This window comes from Rattus norvegicus, chromosome 1 (assembly GCF_021556685.1).
Source record: "Rattus norvegicus strain SHRSP/BbbUtx chromosome 1, alternate assembly SHRSP_T2T, whole genome shotgun sequence".
Classification (NCBI taxonomy): Eukaryota; Metazoa; Chordata; class Mammalia; order Rodentia; family Muridae; genus Rattus; species Rattus norvegicus.
The window spans coordinates 7,930,704-7,954,133 of NC_141534.1; the positions used below are offsets into that span (position 1 = coordinate 7,930,704).

At 40.4% G+C, this 23,430-nt stretch overlaps 1 protein-coding gene across 13 annotated transcripts in view; it reads right to left on the reverse strand.

Moving 5' to 3' along the window:
• Utrn (utrophin) overlaps positions 1-23,430 on the reverse strand; it is a 502,827-nt gene that overhangs the window by 47,031 nt on the left and 432,366 nt on the right. For all 13 annotated transcript variants that reach the window (XM_087636075.1, XM_087636021.1, XM_087636135.1 and 10 more), the window contains 3 exon segments: positions 16,208-16,409; positions 6,217-6,302; positions 1,832-1,989 (listed from right to left, as the gene is read on the reverse strand). In XM_087636075.1, coding sequence (XP_087492201.1) covers positions 1,832-1,989; positions 6,217-6,302; positions 16,208-16,409 — 446 coding nt within the window.

Consider the following 23,430-nt stretch of genomic DNA (forward strand, 5'->3'; position numbering starts at 1 on the left):
GAACCAGATACTCTTTCCACTTCCGTCCTTTAATTCTATAGCCTGAGTCTATCTAAGATGGTGAATGTGTGAAGATGAGGACTCCTCACCGTCCAAACAAAGTGGAAGGCTCTACAAGCGCTTTACAAATGTTTCACAAGGCATTGGGGATTTAGCTCAGTGGTAGAGCGCTTGACTAGCAAGCGCAAGGCCCTGGGTTCGGTCCCCAGCTCCGAAAAAAAGAAAAAAAGAAACAAAACAAAACAAATGTTTCACAGAAGGAGTCATGGAGGCAGACCAGCGCGAATACACTTTAGAGGCTCTCCAAGTTTATCAAGACAGATTGTGTGAGGCAACTCAAGTCTTCCACAGAGCCTAACGCTGAATGATTGTGTGTGAGAGCAGAGGTAAATTCCACCAACTGCCTCTTCCCGCAGTGGCTGAGGTCATTCTGAGCACTGACATATATGACTATAAATCATATTTAGAAAAAAAATCATTTAGTATTTTTTATTTCTAAAATAAGAAAAAAGGCCATTATAAAATGTAATAACCCATGACATTGATTCTCCTCAAAGATACGGTGTGAGCATTTCTTTCTCTCACCAGTGATAAATCATTGGCTCTGCTTTGGGGAAATATCTGTAGGCTTCTAACTTTATGCATATGGATGCCATCACGTAGCATTTATAAATGTGCTTATGCACCGTAAGCATTTCCAAAGGAAACTGCAGCTCTCGCCCAGGTGAAAATGAGCAGCTCAGATCAGTGTGGAAATCTGTACATGACTCTGTGGGTATGCGCACACATTCTTTGAGAAAAGATGGCTGCTTTTGTAATGCTTTCATATTCCAACGGGTATTCTCTACAGAGAATACTGAGGCGTTTTTATTCCTTCAGTAAGCAAGTGTGTATTGAAGTCAATACGAGGTTCAATGGGTTATGAAGGGATGAGCAATCGTCAGATTGTTTCTGTTCTTTTGAAGTGCACAGGGCAAGCCCCTCTTTCACCAACGAGCAAATGCTGTCAGAGAGCTTTCTGTAGCCCGTGCCAAGCCTGCTGGAAACTCTTCTCAGTCCCCGGAACCGAGGAATATATGTCTGTTGTGTACAAGCCACCCAGTTCACATATTCTGCTAACAGCAGCTCGAGCAGACTAAGACTTGATAGATGTGTGATGGGCACGGCTTTGCCTTCAGGAAGCCTAGGTGTACTAGGAAGAAGCAATGCTAACCAATTAACTACACATCTTAGTATGGTGTCACACTGTAGTAAGCATGACGGGGCAGAGGGTGTGAAAGTGGGGAGAGAATCATCACCTCATAGAGCTCGAGGAGGGCATTCAGAGGACTGAAGAGCTACGCGGACATGTAAAGAAAGACAGAACAGAACGAGTGGGGAAAGAGAGTGTGTGCACAGAAAAAGAAGAGCATTCTAAACAAAAGAACAATGTCCAAAGGTGTGGAAGCAGGAATCAAGGGGTGAAGGGAGTATTAAGAAAAGCTGAGCACAAGGGGACAGGCCACAAGCATAAGGACAGAGCCAGCGTGCTGCAATTCAGACATTTACACTTCAATTTATACTCCCCGCAAAAAGATGTGTCTCTACCCAGGTTTTACTGTGCCTTGAGTCAAATGGGACTTAAGAAACGAATCATTGGGCTGGAGAGATGACTCAGCCATTTAAGACTAGGCTCACAGCCAAACATATAAGAAACAAATCATCAACGTATAGGGTGTGTACCCCAAACCTCAACTATTTGATTCTAGCACAACTTGCTGAATGCCTTTTTGGAAGCATGATTAAGTCCCTTTCTCAACGCAACATAAACACCCATAGTGCTCACGCCTACCTGCTGGAAACAGCTTCGGACACTGGGCTCAATGTTACTGCCCCCAAAGGCTGCTACTTCCCCCAGCTGCCTCGGGATCTGGATGGCATCGTGAAGTAGCAGGCCAAGCTGCCGCTGGTCGCACATCTCTGTTGGCCCTGCCACCTCCTTAAAGAGACCTACAAAGAGAAAGAACAAGATGTTACCGCCCACCTACTCAAAAGGTTATCTTATTTAAAACATTATCGTTGGTGAACTACGAACGTAAAAACAAAAAACCAAACCAAATCAAACAACCAAACAAAAAACAAGGAGGATACTATCTAGGCATCTCTTTACTTCTGAGGCTCTTAATCTGCCATCTGTAATCAGAATGACTTGTGTTAGAATAATCTTATGTTATTGATTATTACATAAAACCAGGTCAACTAATGGAAAATTACTGTTTTAAGTACTACACATAAGTGTACATCGGTTAGTTTTATAGTGTTTCTAAGATAGTCCCTGAAGAAAGAACAAGAGGCAAAACAAAGGTTCCCTTACGATTTGCTAAAGCATATGGCTTATAAAGTATAGCTGCACATTTTACAGTTTGATTTACCAACATTTTTGTTCACTCACAAATTCAATATGCTATGAACTTACATTTCATCTTCTTTTAGGTACGCTTATGTTCATATCGCCTTTGTATTATAAACACCAAAAATATAAGGAGGTTTAGTTTTTCATTTTAGGAACTTAATAAGGTATTTTTGTTTTATTTCCCATAATGAAACTTAGGTTTTTCAACTTTAAGACATAAAAATGTTTCTATCCTTGGCCTTTCTTTCACTTTTCCACGCATAAACAAAGCAAACACTGCTTTGTTTTGTTAATATTCTTAAGGCAACAGCATTAAAACTCTCCTTCCCGGGATATTTATCTTTGATCTACTATTTGATCTACATTTGCAAACTATAATTAATAGGAGATTCCCAATGAAGAAGCTAATTTAGTAAAGGAAGTTACTTTTTCTGCACGGAGGTACACCAAAAAAACTAAACACTTTATCATAGAAATTGACACATTTGATGGCATTGACATACTATTTAAATGTTCATCATGTGATGCCAAGAAGAAGAGTAGATACTCAAGATGTCCCTCCCCCAGACCATTTTCAAACAATATCCAATATATAAGCAGCAGATAAAATGCCATTCTCCCCTGGTCAAAGGGGAAGGACGCCAGCTCTAACGGTATCAACAACAAAGTTGCAACCTGAAGCATTCTGAGTGGTATCGACCCAGCAATTATCACGAAATACAGTTTTAATTATGTAAGCACAAGAAGGGGAAGCAAACTCATCAGAGATAAAATTATTGTTATCACTTGTTCATTTAGATTTGTTTAGAACTCCACTTGTTACTTGAAAAAAAAAAAAGGTTATCACATCCCCTGAAAACACTGGCCCAGCATTCTTGTAATGGTGCTTACCGTATAACCATGTGCATGTGTGATGGTCTTTACAGAGAGGTACACATGTTTAAGAGCATCAGTTTTACCCAGCGTTCCCGGTTAGAGGCAGAAAGCTGGGCTGCTATGCCACTCAGAGGTGAGAACATTCATAAAGAAACAGCGTGCCGTGCATGGAGAAAAAGGGACACCAAGTTACGTTCTTATACTTGGACACAAGAGGCAGTGTGAGGAGGATGGGAAGAAAGGGCCACAACAAGTTTTTAATAAGAAACAACTAAAGAGACAAACTTGAAAAGAAAAATCAACCCAGAGGAGATACAAGGGGCTCTCCAAAGCACGCTTGCTGCCTGTGCTTCTGCTGATCCCAGCAAGCCCTGGCCATTGGCTGGAAGGCACATGGGATGTCAAAACCCACCCCAAAGCCACTCCCAGAATGTCATAAGTATAGGTACAAGGAAGATAAAGACCATTGACAAAATGCTTTTCACACGGATGCCTTCTGCCACTGCGGCTGGTGAGCAATTTGTCTTGAATATTAATTTTAACAAAGAAGATAATAATGAAGAGATGTTCCCGCAACACTGGGGAAATCAAAAGTAGAATCGGAGTTGCTCAAGATCTCAATATAAGAAGCAAAACTGAACCTCAGGACAGTTTCCAGGGCCTCAGTACTGAGGTAAAGACTGAGATTAAAGAATTAACCTAAGAGATTTCTTATTTAATTATGTCCTGAGGTGACATCCTTCACGACTTATATTGAATAGTAGGAACTTGCAGTGCAGGGCCCTCTGCTTTCTTGCCCAAATGTGAGCACTAAATGCTGTTTTGCAGAAAATGCAAATCTTGAGCCTGAATTTGCATTCATTTTAGAGTCCATTCAGCACTATGACGTAACTTTTAATTTTAAAGGCCCAAGTCTTTCGGGAGCATATGAAAAACCCCGAATCACAGATGATTAGTAGAAAAATCTTTTCCTAATTTTGGAACACTGATTTTTCAGTAATTCTTTCCTTTCCTAATCAGTTTGGAAATGGCAAGTTCTCAGCTTCAGAGATATCTTTTTCTGATAATAATGAAGATTCCTGAAGTTCTAGTCAAAGGGCCACAGACAAAACTTTATGTAGGGCTTCTCCCCTTCCCTCTACATGGCATGTAAGGCTCAGATGCCCTTAAACACCCTCAACTCCTGGTTCTACAGTCAGCTTATGCTCCATACAGACCCAAAACTCTTTCTTGAACATTCTTGTCACATTTTGAAAAAAAAATCATGCCTTTGGGTTCTAAGCTTGACACTCAAAATCAAACAATCTAACAGAAATCCCCAAAATCCATGATGTAGAAGAAACACAATTTAGTTAGATTATAAGAACAATGATCAAATACCTTCATTTGGGGAAATTTTTTTCTTGACTCTGGGGGTGGAAGCAAGGACATGGTGCCTGCTTAGCACGTGATGGAACGCTGAGCTATTAATAGACCCTCATACTACTACTCCTTCCTTGTACCCACCTCTCATCTTTTGATGTCTTTCTGTTCAGGAATTATTCTCCACACTCTCCTCCAAAGACACAGATTTATCTGTATAGAACCATCTAGAAATGGCCTTGGCAGTATCAAGTTACTTATCTTTTATGGACAAATTAAACTAAAAGACATGTCACCATGGTGATGAGTTTGGAGACACATGGAGATGGTGATCATTTACTGAGTCACTGCTGTTTTTGACAACTTGTAATATATTACCTCAACTTCCTCCCAATGGTACAATAGTTAGCCTCATCTCTTACCCTCTGACGTGCAGCTCAGGGTACCAGGAAATAGATGTAACATTACTTTTGGCTACAAGTACTTAAAGGGATTAACGCACCCGTTGGTCTAATTATACTTGGTCACTAAGTGGAAGAGATATAAATACAAATCTCTCTCTTGAGCATGTCAAGACAATCAGTAGTCAATAGTTAAAGAGACACCATTGACTTACTTAATGTCAAAACTACAAAATATTACTATTTAGAATTAATGCTAGTCAAAGTTATAGTCCCTCTTTCCTTTCTCTTTCTTTCTAAGCATAACATAAACTGTAGAGGGTGTTTCTGATGGTAACAACTTGATCGATCAATAAAGATACCAGCGATCAATAACTGAGGATGGGACCGTCAGAACTGCCTGGGAGGAGGCAGGAGGAATCAGGAGCACTGGGGAAGAAGGAGGAAGCAGTAGTGGCAGGAAATAAAGCCAAGCAGCCATGTGAGTTTTTGGGTGGAGCAGCCAACAGACTCTCTATCTGATTATGATGGGATGGAAGGGTAGGTTCAGCAGTGCCCAGTCATTGAGTTAGAAAAAGGCATTTTAAGATTAACTGGCATGTATGTGTGTTGGTTTTTATCCATGGATCCAAGGGAATCTGGGTGAGGGCCAGGAGCGTGGTCTGTCTGGAGTTTAAAGTGAGATAGCAAAAACTACAGGCTGCAATAAACAAATGAGATTTTAAAAAAAGAGAAAAGGGGGTTGTGGAGTCATAAAAGGGTGGATCTACAGCTGTAACGCTCACACATCTATGCACAGTGGATTTAAAAAATGCACATGGCAGCCGAAAAAAAAAAGTTGACTCCAGTTCAACACCAACATTCTAACAGGTCACTGGATTAACTACATTACTGGCCTATTTCAGCATTAATCTGCTCACCTAAAATGGTGGGGATTGTAATACCTACTAGAATATTCTAATATTTAAATGGGGTGCACACCTGTGCTTGGTTCTTACTATATCAGTGCACCTCACCTGTGGCCCTGCAGTCAGCTTTTCAAGACATACAAATGTTCTTCACAGTGTGTACACATAGTAAGGGGCTCCCGAATGGAAGTTAGTATTACAGCAAATTACAGAAAGTCAGTAGCCAGCAAACGTATGCCATCATCAGAATCATTATGGTATGAAAGGTCTTACATACATCGGTATTTTTCTTCTAAGAGGCCTTTGGAGAGAGACATCAATCCAATCTTCAGACTCTGTACTCTAATTTTTCCAGTCCGGCCCCTGAAATTATAAGATGGGTTATGTACATTTAAAGCTGTATACGGTATGTTGAATGCCATTTTCTTGAGAGTAAACCACAGCATAATAAAGTTAAAGATGCAACTTATCTACATGGTACAATTACTACCAAGCCTATATCATAACCTTACGACATAGTTTAACAACATCTTGGAACAAGTCTGGAAAAATACACTGAAGTCCTTTTACATACAACACACAGCCCAAGAACACACGGAAGGAATAGAAAAATAACTATCATAAAGTCAAATAGATTTCACTTTGATAAATACTACAAATAAAATCTGTTGGTCATAAATGTAAAATCAAAATATACATCAAAGCTGCACAGAGTATGCAAGCATGTTTTACAAAGTATGAATGCAAGAGAAGACTATCGACAAATTAAAACTCAAACGCAAAAAAGAACTATGTAGACAATTATATGTTGAAGACTCAGCACTTATAAAGCTTTAGAACTCGCTGTCTTCATTTCCTTTGATCTCTGCCAATGTAGTCTATAAATTACTATTGCGATTTTAATAGTGAATGGGTTCAAATAGGCTGGAATGATATCTGTATTAGGGGAAGCATGAAACTGTAATTAAAATGGAATGTATTAATTAATCAGCTCTAGGAAATTTTTTCACACTAAGCCGGTAGGACATCATTTTAATTTCACTTAAGAATTGGATATATATATATATTCCAATGTCTATCAAAGTATTAAGCTGTTAAAACAAGTGCTGGTCATGGTAGTAGATACCAGGAATGGGGAAAGGACCACAAAATTAATAGGACATGATCTTTCCAGGATAACAACACACAACCCAGGAAAAAAGTCTTATTGCTATATTTATTTCGTAATCTCCATCATCTACTTTCAGCTTTGGTTTATTCTCTGAATTTTCTTAGATTTAAGCTACACATATCTTACACTGAAAACACGTAAGAGGATGTTCGCTTATTGTATGGGCACATAAGAGTGTAGCTGTGTGAATGAGAAATGTTGGTACTTGAGCTATGTCCTTGTCCCTGGTTGTAGTACGGTCTGGGAAGGTTTAGGAGGTGTGTCCTTGCTGGAGGAGGGATGGTATTGAAGGTGGACTTTGAGTCCTCTCTTTGCTCGCTCCTCCAGCCCCCAATACTGCATCCATGCCTTCCACTTTACCATGATGCTGATGTCCTCCTGTGCCCCTGGAACTGTGAGCCACATGAAACCTGTCTTTCTAGAAGCTGCCTTGGTCATAATATTTTATCACAGCAATAGAAAAGTAAGCAATACACATTGTAATTTACAGTATTTTTAAAATACAAACACATCAGTAATGTGCTTTGTTAGTCACACTAATTGATATTCTTCCATTTTCAGGTGGTAAATGATCAAGTAAATGTCTGCATATATAGTATGACAGCAAACATATGAAAAGGAAGGAAAGAATGCATGCTTTATTATGACTAAGTGCAGTAGCAACACCTGAACTCTCAGTACTCAACAGACAGAGACAGAAAAATTACAAGTTCTAGCCTAGCCTAGTCACAAGGAATACCAGCCAGTTTCAAATAAACTGAGCCATACTTCAAATCATGTTTCTACTTAATAAATACTTTTAGGGTTTTCTAAATTATCATAGGAAAATGTGTCTATTCTCTTCAAGAGTTGGACAGCGTTTATCCTCTGAACACAATTTACTTATTGAAAATAATAAAGGTTGATGGGTAATTGCGCTAAGGATTTGTGTAAGAAGAATATAGGTAAACACAAACCAATTATTTAAGGGTTGAGGATGGAACTAGTAGAACTTGACCTCTAAGTCTAGTGGGAAAACACAAGAGAGATACAGGAAGACAAGGAAATGTCAATCATCTACCCAGTCCACCACCATGAGCTATAAAGGCTTACTGTAAGCTAAGATCGCAGAATTGCTCTATGAACTTTAGGGAGCAAGAAAAAGTAGAGAACCTGATTCTTTTTTTTTTTTTTTTTAGTTTTTTTTTTAAATCTTTATTAACTTGAATATTTCTTATTTACATTTCGATTGTTATTTCCCTTCCCACTTTCCCGGCCAATATCCCCCTAACCCCTCCCCCTCCCTTTCTATATGGGCTTCCCCTCCCCATCCTCTTCCCATTACTGCCCTCCCCGCAACAATCACTTTCACTGGGGGTTCAGTCTTGGCAGGACCCAGGGCTTCCCCTTCCACTGGTGCTCTTACTAGGATATTCATTGCTACCTATGAGGTCAGAGTCCAGGGTCAGTCCATGTATAGTCTTTAGGTAGTGGCTTAGTCCCTGGAAGCTCTGGTTGGTTGGCATTGTTGTACATATGGGGTCTCAAGCCCCTTCAAGCTCTTCCAGTCCTTTCTCTGATTCCTTCAACGGGGGTCCCGGAGAACCTGATTCTTACTCAATAAACTCACACAGTAGCTAGAGAAGTAAGACAAAAGGATGACTACAGAAAATACAGTATCAACTTTTAGTGTGGAAATGAAAAATCAAATACAAGATCACCGTGGCTGGTAGGATTTAGAGAGAGCACTTTGAGTAGTCCACAACCTCTCACAGCTAATGAGTTTGAAGTTCAAACTCAAGGCTTGCAGTTGAAGCTCAGTGGCAGAGTACTTGTCTTCCCTGGAGTAGGCTATCCCTAGTTGATTCCTAGTACCATCCTCCTCTTTGTAAGAAAGAGAAGATTACAATCAGATATGAGATATCATAGCAAAAGCCCAAGTAAGAGAACATAGGTGTGGGTGCAAACACACCCCCTCCAAAACTTAGGGTGGGGTGAGCATTTATATACAGCTTTACTGGCTGATTAATCTGTGCATACATGGGGCGATTCTTGACTGTTTTGATGTCAAGTAGGATATCTAATAGAAGATGCCTCTGAGAGCTGGTGAAATGTATGAGTGAGCGATGTAGCCCAATAGCTAAGTATTTGAGTCCCAGGACAGATTCTGTAAGTGACTTCTGAAATTAGTTTAACTGTGAAGTTAAGTACCTTTAAAATTATATTCATCTCAGGATAGTGGGGGATATATGACTTACTGTAACAAATGAAGCTAATATTCTCTACAGAGATTAAAAAAAAATGTTTGAACCAAGTGTTCCAGACTATTGCTCTGAAGCATGATTTAAATGGTTCAGATTTCCATTAAATCTAGAAGGAAGATTGTGAAATTAAGACTTTTGAACCTGGCAAGATGAAGACCGAGTGAGGCTGTGGAATCATAAATGGAATAAATTTGATTGCTACAGTGTATAAAGCCCCTTTCTATACATATTAGCTCACTTGCCCTTCACATTCATTTTTCGTGTGGTGAGCTGTGCAGATATTTTTACCTAAATTTTCCATATATTGTGATGCCAAAGTTAAGTGGTTGCCAAGTAACATAGCAACCTGGGCACAGAATTGAAAATATGAGAAGGAACTGAGTATATGTTAGAACTCGGACGTTTTATAAAATATGATTGGTCTAGCTATAGCAATATGATAAGAATATCCATGCAACCAAGGAAATAAAATCTACAAATTAGCCCTGTAACTATGATTACTTTATAGCGGGGGAGGGGGAGGGGTTACAGATAAACTCTGGCATCTCAGTGTGTCGGTTTTTAATCAGTTAAATAGCTCATATCTCATCTCTAAGTCATATGTGGATTAGAATTCTTTGATCTCCTCAATCTGCATGACTTTTTTTCATATCGAAGTTAAGAAGGTCTGTCCAGGTTGCATCATATGGCAATAAATCAAGGAGTTTAATATGTAACAAAATATGCTATAGTTTACATCAGAAAGGGTCCCTGAGGGCCATGTATTAACAGCTTGGTCTCCAATGTGGTGTTGCTCTTGGGAGGCAGGAGAAACTTTAAGAGCCAGGGTCTATTACATGACCTCTGAGAGGCGAGCCCTCTAAGGAGATAACAGGAATGTCCTCTCTTTCTTCCACTTCTTGGTCATCAAGTGACAGCTTTCCTTCATCAGCATTCCCAACATGAGGTGCTGCCTCACGTACAGCTAGGGGCAAGCCAGTCATGGTTGGAATCTCTCTAAGGACTATCCAAAATATATCTCTCTGTGTATGAGTTGATTTCATCAGCTACTTGTGATAGTGTTGTGTGCTGGGTTTGAATATGCTTGGCCCATGGGAAGTGGCACTATTAGGAGGTGTAGCCTTATTGAAGGAGGTGTGTCACCTGAGGTAGGGTGATATATATGCTCAAGCTCTGCCTAGTGAAAGACACACAGTCTCCGGCTGCCTTCAGATCACGATGTTCTTCTACCACATCTGCCTGGACACTGCCATGATGATACTGTACTGAACCTCGGGAACTGTAAGTCAGCTCCAATGAAATGTTTGCTTTTATAAGAGTTGCCTTGGCTGGCTGTGCCCAGAACGGAACTGAACTGGTCCCACAGCTCCCTGCACCCAAATCACATTGGGGAGAGAGCTGAACTCCCAGAAGTGAGGACAATCCTGAGACCTCAGGGGAGATGGCCACTTCTGCTCACATTCCTGGCCCAAGAGGAACCTGTCTAGTAGCCTCTGGATACAAGAATATAGGAGCAGTCAGCAGCAGGAACCTGCTGGTTTCTGCCTGTGCCCAGAAATGAACTGAACTGGTCCCACAGCTCCATGCACCCAAATCCCATGCAGGAGAGAGCTGGACCCTCAGAAGTGCAGACAATCCTGAGAACTCAGAGGAGACAACTACTTTCTACCCATATTCCTGACTCAAGAGGAAACTGCCTAGTGCCATATGTGCCCTCTGGGCACAGGGACCTAGAAGCAATCAGGGTCTGGACCCTTCAGGTTTCTACCTGTGCCTAGAGCTGAAAGCCAGTCACCAGGAGCGCCTACACAGCTGAGAGCAGAGATAAGACTAACTCTTTTCCACAAAGCAAGCCGCCTGGAGGCTTCAGGTCACAAAAACCCAGGAACAGCTCTTTGTTCCCAGATCCAGCTGGAAGAAAACAGGTCTACAGGAGTGCTGACACACAGGCCTACAGGAGGGTCAAGCCACTGTCAGAGATAGCAAAACAAGCTAACATCAGAGACAACCTGATGGCAAGAGGCAAGAAGGGGAGCCTAAGCAACAGAAAACAAGACTACTTGGCATCATCAGAGCCCAGTTCTCCCACCAAAGCAAATAGCCATACACACTGGAAAAAAAAGCAAGAATTGGATTTAAAATCACATCTTATGATGATGATAGAGGACTTTAAGAAGGACATAAATAACTCCCTTAAAGGAATACAGGACAATGTAGGTAAACAAGTAGAAGCCCTTGAAGAGGAACGAAAAAAATCTCTTGAAGAATTACAGGCAAACACAACCGAACAGGTGAAGGAATTGAACAAAACCATCCAGGATTTAAAAAATGGAAATAGAAACAATAAAGAAAGCACAAAGGGAGACAACCCTGGAGGTAGAAAAACTAGGAAAGAGATCATGAATCATAGATGCAAGCATCTCCAACAGAATACAAGAGCTAGAAGAGAGAATCTCAGGGGTAGAAGATACTATAGAAAACATGGACACAATGGTCAAGATAATAACACAAAAAGCTCCTAGCCCAAAACATCCAGGAAATCCAGGGCACAATGAGAAGATCAAAAATAAGGAAAATAGGTATAGAAGAGAGAGAAGATTCCCAAATTAAAGGGCCAGTAAATATCTTCAACAAAATTATAGAAGAAAACTTCCCTAACCTAAAGAAAGAGATGCCCATAAACATACAAGAAACCTACAGAACTCAAAATAGATTAGACCAGAAAAGAAATCCCTCCCATCACATAAGAGTCAAAACACCAAATGCACAAAACAAAGAATGAATATTAAAAGCAGTAAGGGAAAAAGGACAGCTAACAAATAAAGCCAGACCTATCAGAATTACACCAGACTTCTCAACAGAGACTACGAAAGATCCTGGGCAGATGTCATACAGACCCTAAGAGGACACAAATGCCAGCCTAGGCTACTATATCCAGCAAAACTCTCGATTACCATAGATGGAGAAACCAAGATATTCCATGACAAAATCAAATTTACACAATATCTTTCTTTGAATTCAGTCACAAACAAAGGATAATAGATGAAAAAATCCAACACAAGGAAGGAAACTACACCCTAGAAAAAGCAAGAAAGTAATACCCTTGCAAAGAAACCAAAAGAGGAGAAACATACAAACATAATTCCACCTCTAACAACAAAAGTAACAGGAAACAACAATCGTTATTCCTTAATAACTCTTAACATCAATGAACTCAATTCTCCAATAAAAAGACATAGATTAGCAGATTGTATATGTAAAGAGGACCCAGCATTTTGCTGCATATAGGAAACACACCTCAGAGACAAAGACAGAAACTACCTCAGAGTAAAAGGCTGGAGAGCAACTTTCCAAGCAAATGGTACAAAGAAACAAGCTGGAGTAGCCATTCTAATATCGAATAAAATCAACTTTCAACCAAAAGTTATCAAAAAAGATAAGGAAGGACACTTCATATTCATCAAAGGAAAAATCCACCAAGATGAACTCTCAATCCTGAATATCTATGCTCCAAATACAAGGACACCTATATACATAAAAGAAACCTTACTAAAGCTCAAAGCACACATTGTATCTCAAACCATCAAAACAGGAGATTTCAACACCCCACTCTCATCAATGGAAACAGAAATTAAACAGAGACATAGAGAAACTAACAGAAGTTATGAACCAAATAGATTTAACAGATATTTATAGAACATTTCATCCTAAAAAAAAAAAAAAACAAAAAAAAAAGTAAGAAAAAATAGAGTTGCCCTGGTTGTGGTGTCTATTTACCACAATGGAAACCTGAACAATGAATGAGTGGATGGATGGATGGATGGATGGATGGATGGATGGATGGATGGATGGATGGATGGATGGATAGATGGATAAATAGGTAAATCCACGTAACTCTGTCAAGAAGTCTGCTCATCTCTTGGGTATTCACTGTCCATTTCCTAAGAACTTCTTTCTTTCCCCCAATGCCTGTGCTTACAGTAAATCGATATGAAAACATTTTTCTTAAGGAACTCTAACGCTGTTACACAAAACTTTAAAAAAATTAGTTGAACACAACACAGGCATCATTTTTAAGTTCAAAGCCTTAAGGTCCTGTAATATCCAGGATCCCTACTCTGGATGGAATAAAATTATAATTGATCCGATTCACTCAGAGGACTATTTCTTGAAATAGAGTTAACAGCCATTGCTTAGATAAATGAGTAAGACATATGCAATCGAGAAACTCAGGCAGTCAATGCAGGACATCAGTGATCACGGCCTACAGGGTAACCGACTTTTCCTTAGCTGAATTCATTTATTCCAAGAGGGAAAGCAAGACCAAAGGGAATCAATCTGACCCAGAAGGGTGATTGATATGTTTCACTGGCATGGAGAGGAAGTAAGTTTTACAGGATTTTTTATCCATGAAAACGAAAGAATGACACATCTTGAGGTATTGTTTTTCTAGTAAAAAAGATATTTCTATATAGCATTTCCATGTGTTCACATCTAACAGTCAGAAATGGGATTGTGCCAGCATTTAACTCCCAAAAAATGAGTCACAACATTTTGCATGCTGGCTTGGTCCTAACAAAGCGTCACTGCTTTCCCTGCTAGAGTGGAAGCAGCCTCTGTGTGTGTTCTGAGGCCAACTGTGTTCTTCTGGCATTTGCACACCAAAGTCCTAACTTTGTATTTTAGGACACTGCTTTTTATGCCAACATCATCTTTAAAGAGTCAGTTAAAATGAAGTTGGAGGGGTAGACCCTAGTCTGGAATGCCTGGTGCCCTTGTAGGAAAAAAGGTCAAGTAGATTTCAGAAAGAAGAGAACAATTGAAGAACCAAGACTGGGTCTAGACCAGTCAGCCCCACCAGCACTGTGAGCTCAGTCTTTCAGGCTTTATAGATGAGAGGAAGTGATGTTTAAGCAACTGTGATGGTTTGCACGTGCTTGGCCCAGGGAATGGCACTATTAGAAGGTGTGGCCTTGTTGGAGGAAGTGTGTCACTGTGGGGGTGGGCTTGGAGACCCTCCTCCTAGCTGCCTGAGGATGCTCAGTCTGTCCCTGGCTTCCTTTGGATGAAGATGTAGAACTCAGCTCCTCCTGCACCAGGCCTGTCTGGATGCTGCCATGCTCCCGCCTTGATGATAATGGACTGAACCTCTGAACCTACAAGCCAGTCCCAATTCAATGTCGTCCTTTATAAAACTTACAGTGATCATGGTGTCTGCTCATAACAATAAAACCCTAACTAAGACAGCAACCTAGTCTATTAGGTTTTGTTTCAGCAGCCTAGAAATTGTCTAAAATTGTCACAGTGGGACCCTGCTAGGGGCAAGAGTGCTCTCCATAAACCTTGTTCAGGTTGTCCTTCTCTTTGCTACTTCACAGGGTCAGGTGAAGTCCCCAAATCTTCTCACTTAGCTTTCTTCCTGGGACGGGAACCCATGTTACAGGCTACCGCACAGAAAACATCGAAATAACGAGCTATTCGTGGTGAATTCATGGTAGAAAAGATCTCCTTTGAGGCTTTAAAAGTGATGAGCAAATAAATGAGATACTTATGCTAAAAGTAATATTATACCCAAGAAGAATTATACCTTTGCATTAAAAAGGCCACACAAAAGACACCAGGCAGAAGTGTATTACAGTTAAGTTCTCTTTTCTTTGGCAGCTGAGCCCCTTCTCAGATGCCTCCATGCGCATGGCTATCTTGTTATTTTTTTTTTTAAAGATTGAAAATGAAATGAAAAAAAGTAAATAAAATTATAGATAAATCATATCATTGTCATTATCATTTGTTTCTTACCCAGAATCAATCAGCTACTGAACAAGCACACTTACGAACTGTCATCTGTCTTCTCTGATTCATGAACTATCACCTACTTCTTTGTCTTCAAATCAAAGGCTGACAGATATAAATCTTCATGAAGCTACTTAATGAGAACTAACTTTTGCGATTCAAGAGAAAAGCAAGTCTTCGTTTTCCTCTTTCATTTTGCATATTTCAACCCCCTACCAGAGAATGAATAATTCCCAACATTTCCGAAATGTCAGCTCACAGCAAGTCTTTTTATAACTGATTAGTGCACAAATACATTGTCAAAAAGTGTCACACAAATGCAGGGCTGCAAGTCAAGGGTGCTCTTTATGTACAGTGAGGCACAGTTCAAGTACACAAGTTAGTGGGCTACAGCATTAATTATTAAGGCAAGACAACCTTACGAAAACATAACCACAATGGCAATGGAGCGACCATTTAAAGGCAAACTGAGTCTTGTTCATTGCTTCCCAAATTACTCTCAAACCATTATCATACAAAGTTAGAGAGTCTCATATGCTAAAAATCATTTTAATTCAGGGAACATCAGCTTTTGTTTTCCTTTTGAAAGAAAATAATCTAAGATAGTAAAGAGCAAACATCAAGCAGTTTAGGTTTTCCTAGCTGCCCCCTGACAGTGAATGCTACCTCCCTAGCCTTGCCTGACTAACAAAGTCATGAAAGAACAATCACGAGTTCCCTCTTATCCTACTGTTGGGAGCTGAAGGACTTGGAAAATCAGTTATTTTTAAACAATTAAAACAAATCTTTCAACTGGACAAGAGGATTATGAAAACATCTTTTTAAAGAAATCATGTTACGGTCTGAGATGTAGCTCAGTGGTGAAGTGTTTGCCTCCATGTGCAAGATTGTTCCTGAGTTAAAACTTTAGTATCACCATTAATGAGGGTGATGAAGATGAAGGAGGAGGGGGGAGGGGGAGGAGGGGGAGGAGGAGGAGGAGGAGGCGGCAATGATACTGCCAAGTTTGTTATCACTGTAATTCACTCACTCATGTGGATTTAAAGGATAAATGATAAACTTACGTGTCATATACGTTGAGCAGCCAGTTGAGACACATATCGACGCAGAGTGGAACATTGACCAAGTCTTTGTGCAGTTGTTCAAGCCCATCGTAAGTTGTGGTCAGACAGTTGATGACATCTGGGACACTCAGGAGCTGATCATTTTGATTCAGTTTGTGCTGCTTGAAAACTTCATTTGTTGTGTTCAGTTCTAAGAGATCCACTAATTAGATAAGGAGAAAGAATTAGAGAGAGGCACTGCCTTACCCAACAACATCAAAACCCAGTAATTCTATTCTCCAGATTTTAGCTTGACTGTTCAACTCTCGATCTGATCCTTCTCAGTTAACTTCAGTTGTTAATGAAATAGACATTTCCATTTTCTCAGATCCATTATATTCTATATCCTTTGTGCCTTTCTATCTAAACGCTGTAGCTTTTCCAATTTCTGATCTTTGAATTTTTCCCTCTTTTGGCATCCTTGTTTATAGACTCTGTGTTTTTCAATACAGAAAGGAATAGTCTCTAAATCTATTCCAAACATTAGAATATCCTAAGTAACAACACTGCTCACCTCATGTTAGCTCACAGTCTCTTCACCACTTCCTAGTTACTTTTTACACTCTCTAAAGTTATTTTTAAGTGATACTCATAGAACCACCAAATTGTGCGTATTGATGAGGGACTCTGGTTTCAACCGATATCTACACTATGTGATGTTTAAATCTGGGTAACCTATCATCTCCTCAAACATTTACCATGTGTGTGGGGGAAACATTCAAAAATCCTTTATTCTAGCTCTTTGAAATGTAAAGCAAGTTGTGTTATCTATAGTCACAACATCAGACACCAACCTTAGCTCTAATTATAACCCATAATTATCTAATTATGGCCTATCAACCAGTTATTCTGCATACCACTGTCAAGCTAACCTTTCCTTAACAGTATTTAAAAAATGTATATAATGACATTAAAAGGTGGCTGGAACTAGTTTTTATTTTTAAGAAGCAAACAAATAAAAGAACCATATTTCATAGAAAAGTAACAGCTCTCTAACACCTGAAAAGAGTCAAATCAGAATTATGCTGAACAACCAGAATTGGCCGAAATCAGGCCTACTTCCCAAGTTGCCTTTCAGACGACTTGTAGCTAAGATGGACTCCTACTGGTTCACGGATCACTGGCCTTCATGTATTTGTTTGTTTCTGTCTTTATTCTTCATGTGTAAAGGCCAGATGGAGGGTAAGGCCAGCGCTTGAGCGTGTAGGGTGTGCAAGGAGCTCTTTCTTAAGAAGCACTGGTTATCCTTCCAACAGGAAGAAGGAAAACACCTGAGAGAAGAGTGGACAGCGTTCTGCGAGAGCTGACACAGGCTACGAACTCACGGTTGGACATGCAATAGGGGACGCACTTTGTATTTTTACTTTCTTCACCTTCTACCTTCGCGGTGGTTTTGTAATGTGTGCATAGACTCCGCTATTTTATGCAGCTGCTGTGGATGGCACTCAAATCTAACACGAGCATCATCTATGTTTCATATACGCATTATGTATTGAAACCAAAAGTATTTTGAAAGAAGGATGTTTATTTCTGTGTCTCTGTATCTCTGTATTGCCGTGTGACTGCAGATGTCCTTGAAGGTCTGGAGCCGGAGTGATCAGTGAGTCACCTTATGTGGGTGCTGGGAACCGAACCCAGTTCTTTCAAAAGAGCAGCATTTTCCTGAGTCATCTCTCTAGCCCCTCATAAAGTATTTTTAATGTGACTGCATTTTTACTGTAGATTCATCACCCAAGGTCAGGCACGCAATTCCGCGACCGTGTCAGCAAACATAAGCTTCGGCTACTGTGGTATTCAGATTTTAGATGTTTGGATAAGGTCAAAGCACAGCTTGAAAAGACTCTCTAGAAGGTAAATTTTGAAATAGTCCTTGAAAGATAAGATAGATGAGATACAAGAGATCCAGGAAAGCAAGGAAGGGGGAGATATTCAATAGCAGTAGCTTCCGGGAAGAGATACTGCTGTAGAAAAGGCAGAAATTCAAGTTACTCCAGGAGTCCACTAGAGAAAACAGCTGGCAACCGGTGTGAAGAGTGACACATGGTGGCCCATGGTCTTACTGAGGCAGCTAACTAACTGCACACAAAGCCCCCAGCCCCTAAAAGAGGTTGTTCTTTAAAATTAACTTTCGGTTAGTCCTTAGCAAGCTGCAAACAGAACCAAGCAGACCATCAAACTACTATCCACTTACTGAATGTGGAAATGACCCGAGTCTGACGTACAGACATGGGAAATAGCAGACAGGCACTAGTTTAGAGTTTTCTCATGGAAATGGCCGTTACGTAAAAAGGCATGCTTCGTCTCCACGTTCCAGTCCGTTTAGCACTGAAAAACATCTAAGTGGAACTTCTAACATGTAAGCAACCACTTCTTCCTTCCCTAAGAAATAAACGATCGCCGGCCTTCAATATGACATTGTTCAACAGTTAACCGAAACGTAGTGACAACTTCTTTTGTATCTGTGTACTTGTAGCTACTGACTGACCGCTAATTTTAAATTTTAAGTACATTTGTGAAATGTGTCCGTGCCGACTGTTTGAACGACATTTTTTTCCAATTTGACTACAGTAGAAAAGAAGTATGTTAAAATTACACAGACAAATACAACTTCTACCATAACTCAAAAGGGAAGACTTCATAAAAAGACTTGAGCACAGCAGCCGTAATAATTCTGAGTAAGAGGCCAGTCCTTTTCTTTTAGATGTCAACAATATCACTGCTAAATATGCTGCTAGCAAAAATAATTTGCATAAGCATTCCGTGAGCTGGAAATAGTGCCAAACAAAGCAGGAATAAGTGACCTGAGAATCATCTAGATTTTTCATTATCTTTTGACCTATTTCTTGGTACTATAAATTATTTTCGATTCTAAACCTCAGGATAGCAGTAGGAAAACCCACTTTCTACAGCATCTGACAAAGGGGCCTGCTTAATAAAGGACAGTAGATGGAGAAGCAGAGTTCTTCACAGACACAAAGAAATATATTCGATTACTGCTAAAATGTTAAGATTTCTGAATTCCAACACTAATTAATGCCAGCCGCAAAACACACAGGGACATTAGAACAAATTGCAAAAACATCATTCCAGGATCAGTCCACCCTTCACTCAGTTCAGAAAAGCCTCCCTTGTTATCCACTCTGGGACCCAGACAGTAATTTGCCACATCCCACAAATGATCGTGTCTTCAATTTCCAGTGATTTACTCTGACACTTGGACTTAGTGCCTAAGCCAAGCAGGCATCTTCCTGAAGCGTGTCACATTTCGGAACCTTTTAAAGCAACAGACTACATTTAAATCACAGGAAATTATGATTTTGTCTCTTCAGAGGGAGAGAAATGACAGCTCAGCCATGCGGTAAATGGAACAAACAGGCAATTCGTTTTCCAAGCAAGTTACAGACTTTTCTAAATTCTCACATATGAAGCACGGGGAGTCAAAAAGAGAGACACCATCATGCCCTGTCCTGGGGGGGTAGGAACTGTCACACTGTTGAGTACCTGACCTGGGGCTTCGGGCCTCTCTCCAGGTCTTGGCTGTGTGCTCCAGCCTTCTTAGCACCCAGCCACGTCCTCTTCCTCAGCCACTGGGAAACACTTCTGCACTCCAGCTTTCAGGCTTGGAGTTTTAATCTGCAAGATGATGACTCCTACGTTTCACCACACAACATCTCTTTAGACGGTTCCAGATTCCCTCTCCTGCCTCTTGTCTCCCAGTGAACATCAGTCTGTTCCCATTGCTCTGTCCCCTGCTCAAGAGTTATGACCATTCGCTTTCAGAAACTTCTACCTTGCCGCATTCCAAATCAAAACCTTACTTTCTCCTGAAATCTGGTCTATGACTCTTAAGCTGTCCTAGGACCTTCTATCCTTCATCCTTTACAATTCACCGACCACCAATCCCTAGGCAAACCAGTCACCCCTCAGGCAATCCTGTGAATCTTCCCTTGCAGTGGGCTCAGCCATCTTTGGCAAGAACCAGCTACCCATCCTATCCCCTCTTCTCTTCATGCTGAAATACTATTTAGCAAACATCCCCTCTACCTGACAACATCTTTCGACTGTCTCAAAGCAGAAAATGGCTGTACATAGAAAAATTATCTAAACTTTAAAGCCAATATATGGAGATCAAAATACTAAAGAAATTAGAAATGGTTTCAAGTTGTCAAACATTTCTTTCTTTTTTAAACATATTTTTGGATTTATTTATTATATGAGTACCCTGTAGCTGTGTTCAGACACACGAGAAGAGGGCATCGGATCTCATTACAGATGGCTGTGAGCCACCATGTAGTTGCTGGGATTTGAACTCAGGACCTCTGGAAGAGCAGTCAGTGCTCTTAACCACTGAGCTGTCTCTCCAGCCCACATTTCTTTTTTCTAGAACTACATAGGTAACAACAGGAGGAATGCAAGGTCTAGGCCAGTCTGGGCTACATAGTGAGTTCCAGGTCATCTGAGCTATATAGTAAGATACTGTCTTGATAAGTAATGCTAGTGATAGTTAATAATACCTCCAAATCAGAAATTTCAAGAAAAAGTTTTTTTAAATGAACCCTGAAGTAATTTAAATGGACTTTAAGGAACTCTGTGGATACTGAGTTAGCTCAGTCACCACGATACACTGGATGATACTCCCTGACCTGTATCCAAGCATTTGATTGGCTGCGTCTAACCCACATGTCCTTATCTCAGATTAGTGTCCACATGCCTAAATCCAAGGTGGCTTTTATATCTGTTATGCAAGGACACTGGCATACACTAAAGGAACTGCCTGCCTCTTGGCCAGTGTTTCCTTTTACTTCTCTGCCATGTCTTGCTACAAAAAGTCTTTTAGTCAATATACAAATTATCTATCTATCTATCTATCTATCTCTATCTCTCTATCTCTCATCTATCTATCTCTATCTATATATATATGATATATGATATATATATATATATATAGAGAGAGAGAGAGAGAGAGAGGTTTACACACACACACACACACACACACACACACACACACACACACACCAGGAATGAGGGAAGAGGAGCCATGTTATTAAACCACAGCTGGCAGCCTGAGAACCAAGGGACAGCACACACTAGAAATGGGAAGTCTGCAAATGTGGAGAGCTGGACCCAGAGCTTTTAGGCAGGAGAAACTGGATATAATCTGCTAGGCCAGTCATTGACTTGAACTGTTGGGAGCAAAATAGAGGAAGTATGGAGATAGAGAACAGATACAGGTCAGGCAAAGGGCCCTGCATTCTAAGGGGAGGGCAATCTCCTGAAAGCAAGAACATTCCGTCCACCAGCGTTGTTCTCCCTGAAATTGAGCCCTCCGCAAGCTGGAATGAGTCTCTTGCCTTCCTCTATCGCCTGAGTGTTCTTGGAACCAAACAAATGAGGACTGGCAGAATAAAGACAAATGTGCTCTCTCTCTATGCTGGCAAGAGGTCACTATGCTGAGTGCAGACAAGCACAGAATGAGAGGTGACCATGACCTCAAAGCCACTGCGTGTAGTAGAGACAGGACAACCTCCCGACACACAACTATTATTCCAGGCAAGCAAGTGAAAAACAGCAGTTTCAGGCCATCGTTAAGAATGCTGGAGAAATTAGAAACAGGTGGGCTCAGCGTGTAACTTGAAGAAGAGGTAAAACTTAGGAAGCATCAGGAAGGAATAAAAGAAGGCAGCCTTACAGAAGATGAGCCAAGGCATTTCAAGTAAACAGAATTTGAGAGAGGAAAGAGTTGACCTGGTCAAACAGGTAAATGTGACAAGTAGTATAGAGGCCCCAGACTGAAGCCCTGTGGTGTCCGGAGGCAGTGGGAAGGTACAAGCTAGTGGCTGTCAGGAGATCCCTTAAGATATTTAAGCTTACACAAACTGGGGACATTGTTCACTGTACATTATAAAATATCTTTTAGCTCAGAGACTGGAGAAGTCTCTCTTCTGCTCCTCTTGGGTTTGAACATGATCCAGAGAGAGGAATCTTCCTTCGGGAGTAAGAGAAAGCACCAAACCACACCATAAGTTCATAAACAGGGTTCTCTACCCAGGTGCATAACAGTGTTAGCATGTTCACTGTGACACAAAACAGTCTTTGGCCAGTGGAAAGTCCATGCCTGGGTTATCTGCCCTCATTTATAACCCAATAGGCCCAAAATAGACTGTCTAGCTGGATGTTGGGTTCAAAACTATTATCACTACAAACACACTGAGGAGATAGACATCATGTCTTCCGTTCACAGTCTGCTTCCTATCCCGTTCCCATCCAGTACACAGATCTCTAACCAGAGTGGGAGGGCTCCCATGTTTTGAACAGATCATTGTGGAACATGTGCTGTAATTACATACAACTTGCTGACTACCTTTTAGCCTGTGGGGCTAACATAAGACTTGTGGTCACCTCATCCTTCCTTTCTATGGCTTCTATGTTGCTGTTTCTTGGCCTGTTAGACTTCTCATCCAAAAGGAACTTAAGCCTTTCTTATGTAGCATGGCTCTTACCTTCCCTCAGTGATTGCACATCTCCCTTTATTCAACTCTGCTCACCCAACTAACTTAAAATGTATCCGTAACTTATATGCTTATATGCAGCTCTTGAAATTCTATTTTCTTTAGTATTTAGTGTGTGTGTGTGTGTGTGTGTGTGTGTGTGTGTGTGTGTGTGTGTATGAGAGAGAGAGACAGAGAGAATGTGGTGACAAGTGTGAGTACACTGGAGTCAGAGAACAACGTACAGGGGTTGGTCCTCTCTTTCTACCGTTAGATCCAGGAACAGAAGTCGGGTACAACAAGTACTTCTTCCATATGAGATGCCTCATAAGCCAACCAATTTTTTTTTTAAAGCACAGTTTTTTTTTTTTTACCCTAACATACCATTTTTCTGAGGGTGGTTTTCAAAGCTTTACTGAGCTACCCAGACAGACAGCAGCTCTTAATAAAGAGTAGAAAACAAGCATATATGGAATTTCCCAGATCTTCTAATCTTTAAAGTACTCGCAAATATTACTTTGCATAATAGTATCTAGCAAGGCTTAAATGTTGTTTGGATCGGGTCAATAATCCAAGCAGAGATAGGATCCAGAAAGCCTAAATCAATACTCTATTTACAGGAATACACATTTGCTTACTTTTTGATACTCTTGGCATAAAAATAACCTTTGGTTAAAATAACGACGATAGAATATC